At 50.3% G+C, this 10,456-nt stretch overlaps 1 protein-coding gene and 1 long non-coding RNA gene across 4 annotated transcripts; both read right to left on the reverse strand.

Annotated features, from left to right (window-relative positions):
- Positions 1 to 338: 338 nt before the first annotated feature.
- On the reverse strand, positions 339 to 9,920 carry LOC123487040 (general transcription factor IIF subunit 2-like). Of its 2 annotated transcripts, XM_045218191.1 has the most exons (10): positions 9,722 to 9,920; positions 9,452 to 9,525; positions 9,291 to 9,309; positions 9,011 to 9,155; positions 8,750 to 8,761; positions 7,431 to 7,490; positions 3,792 to 3,873; positions 3,596 to 3,695; positions 3,111 to 3,254; positions 339 to 815 (listed from the first exon to the last, which is right to left on the reverse strand). In XM_045218191.1, the coding sequence occupies exons 1-10, from the start codon at positions 9,785 to 9,787 to the stop codon at positions 684 to 686; spliced, it is 834 nt and encodes a 277-aa protein (XP_045074126.1). In that variant the 5' UTR covers positions 9,788 to 9,920; the 3' UTR covers positions 339 to 683. The 2 variants fall into 2 exon arrangements, with proteins under 2 accessions (XP_045074126.1, XP_045074127.1); XM_045218192.1 differs by lacking the exon at positions 7,431 to 7,490 and having other exon boundaries at positions 9,722 to 9,918.
- On the reverse strand, positions 3,935 to 5,181 carry LOC123487041. 2 transcript variants are annotated; one of them, XR_006659594.1, is made up of 2 exons: positions 4,688 to 5,181; positions 3,935 to 4,529 (listed from the first exon to the last, which is right to left on the reverse strand). It is a non-coding gene; the product is annotated as an uncharacterized LOC123487041 (long non-coding RNA). The 2 variants fall into 2 exon arrangements; XR_006659593.1 differs by having other exon boundaries at positions 3,935 to 4,615.
- Positions 9,921 to 10,456: the final 536 nt, after the last annotated feature.

Here is a 10,456-nt window from a genome sequence, read left to right on the forward strand (position 1 = left end):
TGCACTACATTAGACCAGAGGAGTCCTGGTTAAAAAGTAGTGCACTACATTAGACCAGAGGAGTCCTGGTTAAAAAGTAGTGCACTACATTAGACCAGAGTCCTGGTTAAAAGTAGTGCACTACATTAGACCAGAGGAGTCCTGGTTAAAAGTAGTGCACTACATTAGACCAGAGGAGTCCTGGTTAAAAGTAGTGCACTACATTAGACCAGAGAAGTCCTGGTTAAAAGTAGTGCACTACATTAGACCAGAGGAGTCCTGGTTAAAAGTAGTGCACTATAAAGGGAGAATAGGTCAGTGATCCAGTCAGCAACTAACTGTCCAACTCAACACATCAGTAACTTTACTGTTTTATTTCTCTGCATCATTATAAAAAAATGTTAACGTCTATAAAACCAACGACCCTCCCATCCAGTGGTGAGCTCTCCAGGAGGCTGGAGGCCCCCCAGACCCAGACCCAGCCCAGCCACGGAGGCCCAGACCCTGGCTAGTCGGACCCAGCCACGGAGGCCCAGACCCTGGCTAGTCGGACCCAGCCACGGAGCCCCAGACCCTGGCTAGTCGGCCCCAGACCCCGGCTAGTCGGGCCCAGCCACGGAGCCCCAGACCCTGGCTAGTCGGACCCAGCCACGAAGCCCCAGACCCTGGCTAGTCGGGCCCAGCCACGGAGCCCCAGACCCTGGCTAGTCGTCGGCATCCTTCCCTTCCTCTCCTCCCTGGTAGTGTCTGTACTCTGGCTTCAGCTCCCACGTGTTCTTGTGGGTTCCCTTCACGTTGTAGATGCCGATGTCACGAAGAATCTCTTTCAGGTAACTCTGAATGGAGGGGGGGGAAAGAGAAGGGAGAGATGCTGTATTATATAGACCGATAGGGAGTGTTGAGCTTCCAGTCTGCCCTAGAATTCTGTCGATGTGCCCTTGAGCAAGGCACTTAACCCTAATTGCTCCTGTAAGTCGCTCTGGATAAGAGTGTCTGCTAAATGACTAAAATGTAAATGTAATTCCCTCTTGCATCTTTATATAAAAAGGGAGTATTGTGTAGAAGGTATTACATCACTAACCAGACAACAATCCACCTCAGACTGAAACACAAATCACCACGGCCGGCCCGCTCATTACGCAGGCCACCTCTAGCGGCAGATTGACGAGGGGCGGCATGACCACGACGCACCTCCAACATCAAATCAACACATAAAAACCTCCACATAATTCTGCCCCAAAACAATGACAAGTCTGGCTCGACCAGTGGGCATGCGGGCTTTTCAGGTGAGCGCTGATGCAGCCCTGTGATAAGCAGCGCCCGCTTTGTCAAAGGCGCTAAATATCTTCGCCCGTCCATTCCCCAGGGGCGCCTCTCCAGGGTGCTGTTGGAGAGACGCATCTCTGCAACGTTACACCAACGTTCAGTCAAACAAAATGATCCTAACATACATCACGTAGCAGATCCAGGATATGGTAGGAAGAGATCCAGGATATGGTAGGAAGAGATCCAGGATATGGTAGGAAGAGATCCAGGACATGGTAGGAAGAGATCCAGGACATGGTAGGAAGAGATCCAGGATATGGTAGGATGAGATCCAGGATATGGTAGGATGAGATCCAGGATATGGTAGGATGAGATCCAGGATATGGTAGGATGAGATCCAGGATATGGTAGGATGAGATCCAGGATATGGTAGGAAGAGATCCAGGATATGGTAGGAAGAGATCCAGGACATGGTAGGAAGAGATCCAGGATATGGTAGGATGAGATCCAGGATATGGTAGGATGAGATCCAGGATATGGTAGGATGAGATCCAGGATATGGTAGGATGAGATCCAGGATATGGTAGGATGAGATCCAGGATATGGTAGGAAGAGATCCAGATATGGTAGGAAGAGATCCAGGATATGGTAGGAAGAGATCCAGGATATGGTAGGAAGAGATCCAGGATATGGTAGGATGAGATCCAGGATATGGTAGGAAGAGATCCAGGATATGGTAGGAAGAGATCCAGGATATGGTAGGAAGAGATCCAGGATATGGTAGGATGAGATCCAGGATATGGTAGGAAGAGATCCAGGATATGGTAGGAAGAGATCCAGGATATGGTAGGATGAGATCCAGGATATGGTAGGATGAGATCCAGGATATGGTAGGAAGAGATCCAGGATATGGTAGGAAGAGATCCAGGATATGGTAGGAAGAGATCCAGGATATGGTAGGAAGAGATCCAGGATATGGTAGGAAGAGATCCAGGATATGGTAGGAAGAGATCCAGGATATGGTAGGAAGAGATCCAGGATATGGTAGGAAGAGTATGTGGCCTTTGAATTCCATTGTGCCTTGACATGGTAGCTACGCCCCAGTACGCACGAGGACACGTCTTTTTTTTGGTCCTGTCCGGATGTCATTTTTTGGGGTGTTTTACAAACGGTAGGCTTACCACAGATTGGCATTCATAACATTTTTATTTCAGGCAACACTGTAGGCTACACCTCAGTAGGCACGGACCGATGATGACGGCTTTTGGACATATTTTTTGGGTGCAGTTCCGGACCGGCTTTGATTTCCACATCCACAGACATTGTTTTTTTTTCTACTTTCATACAGAACCAAATACGCCCCCGATTTCAACATCCTGAAAATACATATTTTCAACATCTATAAAATACGCATTTTCAACTTTCAGTCAGAACCGAAAATGAACCTGATTTCAACGTCCTGGAAAATATGTATTTTAAACATACGGAAAATACCTTTTCACCTTTCATTCATAACCTAAATTGAACCCAACTTCAACGTCTGGTGTCGCCTATGGCAGTAGAAAGGCAAGGATCGGCCCGTTTTCTACTACACTGTTACAGCATCTCTCCTCACAGCATCTCAGCATCTCTCCCCACAGCATCTCTCCCTCCCCACAGCATCTCTCCCTCCCCACAGCATCTATCCCACACTGTAGCTCAGTTGGTTAGAGCATGGCACTTGCAACGCCAGGGTTGTGGGTTCGTTTCCCACGGGGGGCAGTATGAAAAATGTATGCGCTCGCTAACTGTAAGTGGCTCTGGATAAGAGCGTCTGCTAAATGACTAAAATGTAAATCTATCCCACAGGAAGTATCCTTCCTTACCACAGGTTGTTTGGTGATGTCCACCAGGTCCTTGATGTTGTAATACTGGTGTTTCTCAAAGGCTGAGAACAACATGTCCAACACCTGCTGCTTGTCCGCCCGCGCTCTTTTCCCCTCCTCCTTTTTCTTCCTGTCATATTCCAGCTGGGGGCACACGCACACACGCACGCACACCACGCACGCACACACACACACACACACACACACACCGACACACGGACACACGCACGCACACCGACACACACACACACACACACACACGGACACACACACGGACACAAACAGACACACACACCGGCACACACACGGACATACACACATACGGACACACACACCCCGTATTAGTCTAGTTCAGGTGAGTTTGGGACAAAATGTGCACACACTGATGGTGTCTTCCCGAGGTCACACGGTGTAACAGAGAAACTACCACTCCAGCCAGCCAGCCAGCCAGCCAGCCAGCCAGCCAGGCCACCTGGTCTCCTTACGTTGTAGGAATGGTTGGCCACTGGTTTGTAGTTGGTGGTAACAGCCTTGTCTAGTTGCTGAGACAATCTCACTGGCTTGGACAATTCTTCCATCTGCAGTCTGGGGACAGAGCAGGAGAGGGGACACGAGGGAGCAATGAGTGTCAGCGTGAGAGTGTGTGTGTGAGAGTATGTGTGTGTGTGAGTGTGTGTGTACCTCTTGAGTTTCATGTAGCTCTCACTGACAGCAGGTCTACACTCCGCTCTCTGGACCACCACTCCCTCCAGGGAGATTTTGTCTTCAGAAGAAAGGAGACACAGTTAAAAGACATGAGTAGACGTCACTGTGTGTGTTGACTCTCTCTCTCTCTCTCTCTCTCTCTCTCCATCATTTCATCTGTTTCAGTGTGGTATTCCTCAGTGTGTGACATCACAGTGCCAGTCCTCTGCCACACAGTCATCACCACCACCGAAGGGTCCTAAAACACACCCACTCTGCCCTGCCAACCTAAAACACACCCACTCTGCCCTGCCAACCTAAAACACACCCACTCTGCCTGCCAACCCTGCCGTTGGTGTGGAGCAACACACCCACTCTGCCCTGCCAACCTAAAATACACCCACTCTGCCCTGCCAACCTAAAATACACCCACTCTGCCCTGCCAACCTAAAATACACCCACTCTGCCCTGCCAACCTAAAATACACCCACTCTGCCCTGCCAACCTAAAATACACCCACTCTGCCCTGCCAACCTAAAATACACCCACTCTGCCCTGCCAACCTAAAACACACCCACTCTGCCTGCCAACCTAAAACACACCCACTCTGCCCTGCCAACCTAAAATACACCCACTCTGCCCTGCCAACCTAAAATACACCCACTCTGCCCTGCCAACCTAAAACACACCCACTCTGCCTGCCAACCTAAAACACACCCACTCTGCCCTGCCAACCTAAAATACACCCACTCTGCCCTGCCAACCTAAAACACACCCACTCTGCCTGCCAACCTAAAACACACCCACTCTGCCCTGCCAACCTAAAACACACCCACTCTGCCCTGCCAACCCTGCGGTTGGTGTGGAGCAACACACCCACTCTGCCTGCCAACCCTGCGGTTGGTGTGGAGCAACACACCCACTCTGCCCTGCCAACCCTGCGGTTGGTGTGGAGCAACACACCCACTCTGCCTGCCAACCCTGCGGTTGGTGTGGAGCAACACACCCACTCTGCCTGCCAACCCTGCGGTTGGTGTGGAGCAACACACCCACTCTGCCTGCCAACCCTGCGGTTGGTGTGGAGCAACACAGCCAACACACACTGTTTACTAAATCAGTAGCCTCGCTCCCAGGGATCTAGGGTTGTCTAACAGGAGACTAGAGACTAACTGATCACTAGGGTTGTCTAACAGGAGACTAGAGACTAACTGATCACTAGGGTTGTCTAACAGGAGACTAGAGACTAACTGATCACTAGGGTTGTCTAACAGGAGACTAGAGACTAACTGATCACTAGGGTTGTCTAACAGGAGACTAGAGACTAACTGATCACTAGGGTTGTCTAACAGGAGACTAGAGACTAACTGATCACTAGGGTTGTCTAACAGGGAGACTAGAGACTAACTGATCACTAGGGTTGTCTAACAGGAGACTAGAGACTAACTGATCACTAGGGTTGTCTAACAGGAGACTAGAGACTAACTGATCACTAGGGTTGTCCAACAGGAGACTAGAGACTAACTGATCACTAGGGTTGTCTAACAGGAGACTAGAGACTAACTGATCACTAGGGTTGTCCAACAGGAGACTAGAGACTAACTGATCACTAGGGTTGTCTAACAGGAGACTAGAGACTAACTGATCACTAGGGTTGTCCAACAGGAGACTAGAGACTAACTGATCACTAGGGTTGTCTAACAGGAGACTAGAGACTAACTGATCACTAGGGTTGTCCAACAGGAGACTAGAGACTAACTGATCACTAGGGTTGTCCAACAGGAGACTATAGACTAACTGATCACTAGGGTTGTCCAACAGGAGACTAACTGATCACTAGGGTTGTCTAACAGGAGACTAGAGACTAACTGATCACTAGGGTTGTCTAACAGGAGACTAGAGACTAACTGATCACTAGGGTTGTCCAACAGGAGACTATAGACTAACTGATCACTAGGGTTGTCCAACAGGAGACTAGAGACTAACTGATCACTAGGGTTGTCTAACAGGAGACTAGAAACTAACTGATCACTAGGGTTGTCTAACAGGAGACTAGAGACTAACTGATCACTAGGGTTGTCTAACAGGAGACTAGAGACTAACTGATCACTAGGGTTGTCTAACAGGAGACTAGAGACTAACTGATCACTAGGGTTGTCTAACAGGAGACTAGAGACTAACTGATCACTAGGGTTGTCTAACAGGAGACTAGAGACTAACTGATCACTAGGGTTGTCTAACAGGAGACTAGAGACTAACTGATCAACAACCTCCACCAGACAGAGGCCTAACCTCCTGCCCAGGCTCCACACCTCTCAACAACCTCCACCAGACAGAGACCTAACCTCCAGCCTCCTGCCCAGGCTCCACACCTCTCAACAACCTCCACCAGACAAGAGACCTAACCTCCAGCCTCCTGTCCAGGCTCCACACCTCTCAACAACCTCCACCAGACAGAGACCTAACCTCCAGCCTCCTGCCCAGGCTCCACACCTCTCAACAACCTCCACCAGACAAGAGACCTAACCTCCAGCCTCCTGTCCAGGCTCCACACCTCTCAACAACCTCCACCAGACAGAGACCTAACCTCCAGCCTCCTGCCCAGGCTCCACACCTCTCAACAACCTCCACCAGACAAGAGACCTAACCTCCAGCCTCCTGCCCAGGCTCCACACCTCTCAACAACCTCCACCAGACAGAGACCTAACCTCCAGCCTCCTGCCCAGGCTCCACACCTCTCAACAACCTCCACCAGACAAGAGACCTAACCTCCAGCCTCCTGCCCAGGCTCCACACCTCTCAACAACCTCCACCAGACAGAGACCTAACCTCCAGCCTCCTGCCCAGGCTCCACACCTCTCAACAACCTCCACCAGACAAGAGTGGCGCAGTGGTCTAAGGCACTGCATCGCAGTGCTAACTGTGCCACTAGAGATCCTGGTTCGAATCCAGGCTCTGCTGTAGCAGGCCGCAACCGGGAGACCAATGGGGCGGCGCACAATTGGCCCAGCGTCGTCCAGGGTAGGGGAGGGAATGGCCGGCAGGGAGGTAGCTCAGTTGGTAGAGCATGGCGTTTGCAACGCCAGGGTTGTGGGTTCGTTTCCCATGGGGGGCCAGTATGAAAAAAATATAATGTATGCACTAAAACTGTAAGTCGCTCTGGATAAGAGTGTCTGCTAAATGACATAAATGTAAATGTAAACAAGAGACCTAACCTCCAGCCTCCTGCCCAGGCTCCACACCTCTCAACAACCTCCACCAGACAAGAGACCTAACCTCCAGCCTCCTGCCCAGGCTCCACACCTCTCAACAACCTCCACCAGACAAGAGACCTAACCTCCAGCCTCCTGCCCAGGCTCCACACCTCTCAAAAACCTCCACCAGACAAGAGACCTAACCTCCAGCCTCCTGCCCAGGCTCCACACCTCTCAACAACCTCCACCAGACAAGAGACCTAACCTCCAGCCTCCTGCCCAGGCTCCACACCTCTCAACAACCTCCACCAGACAGAGACCTAACCTCCAGCCTCCTGCCCAGGCTCCACACCTCTCAACAACCTCCACCAGACAAGAGGCCTAACCTCCAGCCTCCTGCCCAGGCTCCACACCTCTCAGTGGGGAAGAGACTGAGGGGACTCACCTGGTCCTGTCCCCGCCCCCGAAACGGAGGTGCTGCCATCAGATCTCTCTTCTGACTGGCCTACAGGGACGGAGGAGTGGATTGGACAGTAAGGTTTAGACTACCAGGTTTGTGGCGTAGAGGCAGTAGCAACGGAGATGCACACAGAACTCTGCTCGGCAACATGTTGCAAAACAACACATCTTGACGGTGGCCACACTTCACACTCAAGCCAGCAAGTGCCTCAAAAAAACAGAACTCTATATACTGTCTCCAAAACACATACAAAGGACACACCACAAGCTCACGCTCCACACTGACACACCCTCAAGCAACAGGCCTGGCTGGGGATCAGGAGGAGGGAGGGAGACGAGGGGGAGGGAGACAAGGGGGAGGGAGACGAGGGGAGGTGCACATTAGAAGTGGCATCAAGACCATGCACAAATCATGACGTCAAACCAAAGCACTCCACTCCACACCAGATCGATACCATCATAATATTGATTGATTTGTTTATGTTGTTAACAAGCTCCAAATCCCATTCAGCAGCAGATCATGTCCAAACTACTGAGCTGATTCATTCGCAGTGGTTCTGATCTGATCTGAGCAGAGAGCCAGCCAGCGGAGCCACTGAGACAAGCAGAGGACGTTAATCTGTTCTGCCGTGGCAACGGAAATTAAATATGCAACGAATCTGATCAAAACCAGCCCAAAACAATGAGAGATAGAAAGGGGAAGGGGGGGACAGAGAGAGATGGAGAGAGAGAGATGGAGAGAGATAGAGAGAGATGGAGAGGGAGAAAGGGAAAGAGAGAGAGATAGAGAGGGGCATAGAGAGAGAGAGAGGAGAGAGATGAGAGGGGCAGAGAGAGAGAGAGAGATATGAGAGGGAGAGAGGGGCATAGAGAGAGATGAGAGAGAGGGAGAGAGGGGCAGAGAGAGAGAGGAAGAGAGAGAGATGAGAGAGGGGCAGAGAGAGAGATGAGAGAGAGATGAGAGAGGGGCAGAGAGAGAGAGGGGAAATGAGAGGGGAGAGAGAGAGGGGCATAGAGAGAGATGAGAGAGAGGGGCATAGAGAGAGAGAGAGAGAGAGAGAGAGGGGCATAGAGAGAGATGAGAGAGAGGGAGAGAGGGGCATAGAGCGAGATGAGAGAGAGAGGCAGAGAGAGAGATGAGAGAGAGGGGAAATGAGAGGGGGAGAGAGAGGGGAAATGAGAGGGGGGAGAGGGAGTGAGAGAGGAAGGGGAGAGAGACAGATGGAGAAGGAGAGAGAGGCGGAGGGACACGCAATACTACTTACCCTGAGGCGGAGGGACACACAGACACACAGTGCTACTTACCCTTAGATGACTCTAATGGGTGAAAGATCAGTTATAAATCACAAACCATGCTTATTTGCATTCAGGACAACACAAGGCATTTTGACAGTGAATATTATCTGACTACACATTCAAATAGAGGTTATGACTCAAACAACATGGCCGTCAGGTGTCATGGCGTCTCAAATGACACCCTACTCCCATACAGGTGCCATTTTTGCACCAAAATAGACAGCTTTCTATATCAAATCAGCTGGAGGCCAGGTAACTGCGGTACCTTACCTGATTGGGTCTCAGTGAACACGGCCAGAGTCTGTCCTCCTACAGTCTGCATGGTGAACGGGTGGTCCCTGGGGGCCTGCACCCCTGATGGCTTGTCCCCCAGGCTGTCAATCATCGTCAGGTCTTCATTCAGAGTGAATGCCACCTGGTGCACAACAAGTTTAAGTGATATCAGTTTAGGACCAGGACATTGTTGGCTGGGTTGGGGTCAATTATCCGTAGGAATGCAATTCCTCTGTCTGTGCATTGACTCGTCAGCCACCATAGTCAGTATTGTTACCTCTGCTTTCCCTTGGTTCCTAAGGCAAGAGAAGAAGAAAACAATTGATCAGCTGATCACCTAAGATAGAAAGTTATCTTTAGCCAGCAGAGAAAGTAAACAGCGATGATGATGGTGATGACCAACAAACAATAACATATGAACGAGCCATTTCTACATACTTGCCGATCCGGAGTTTCCCGACCTCTCCCCTGCCTGATGCTTTGGCCCATTGCTGGGACAGGTATTTGGGCACCTGTGGGCACAGAGACTGGTTGTTAGTTAGCTAGCTACCTTATGCAGTGTGATGATAGTGACAGTTACTGTAGTCTACTTGAATAGATCGCTAGCCTGCCGCTAGCTAGTCTTGTCCCATCCATCTGACGCTGCCGCTAGCTGGCTAACGTTAGCCGCTAGCTAGCTACAGTTTATACCCTGCATTTCCAACGTACCTTTACCAGCCACACGCCGGTGTTCTGTTTAGCACCAGTCAAATCCACTTCGCCTTTCTCTGACATGTTTAAAACGTTGAAATCACCTCTTACACGTTACCATTACAATTTGTTCGGCGTTATTTGAGGTAGGCTAGCAAACGTTTACTAAACAACACACGGTCCGTTAAAATGAACGAACCATAACTACGGAGGCGCATGAGAGCCAGAAAGGACGCGCGAAACTATAACTACGGAGGCTAATGAGAGCCAGAAAGGACGCGCGAAACCATAAATACTAGAAGTCGAAGTTCGGTGGTCAATGAAAAAATAAACTGTTCGAATATCTTTTCATCAAACAACTCATATTCATACCTATGAAAAAACCTGTATCTCAGAAAACATTGGCTACATGAAAAATCTTCACAATTAAAAACATGGTAGCACCATAGAAACGGTAGCACAGCCTACCCTGGGTTCTACAGCAGCACCATCGAGAGCATCCTGACTGGTTGCATCACCGCCTGGTATGGAAACTGCTCGGCCTCCGACCGCAAGGCACTACAGAGGATAGTGCGTACGGCCCAGTACATCACTGGGGCCAAGCTTCCTGCCATCCAGGACCTCTATACCAGGCGGTGTCAGAGGAAGGCCCTCAAAATTGTCAAAGACTCCAGCCACCCTAGTCATAGACTGTTCTCTCTGCTACCGCACGGCAAGCGGTACCGGAGTGCCAAGTCTAGGTCCAAAAGACTT

The sequence above is a fragment of the Coregonus clupeaformis genome, unplaced genomic scaffold, assembly GCF_020615455.1.
Source record: "Coregonus clupeaformis isolate EN_2021a unplaced genomic scaffold, ASM2061545v1 scaf1427, whole genome shotgun sequence".
In the NCBI taxonomy this organism is placed as follows: Eukaryota; Metazoa; Chordata; class Actinopteri; order Salmoniformes; family Salmonidae; genus Coregonus; species Coregonus clupeaformis.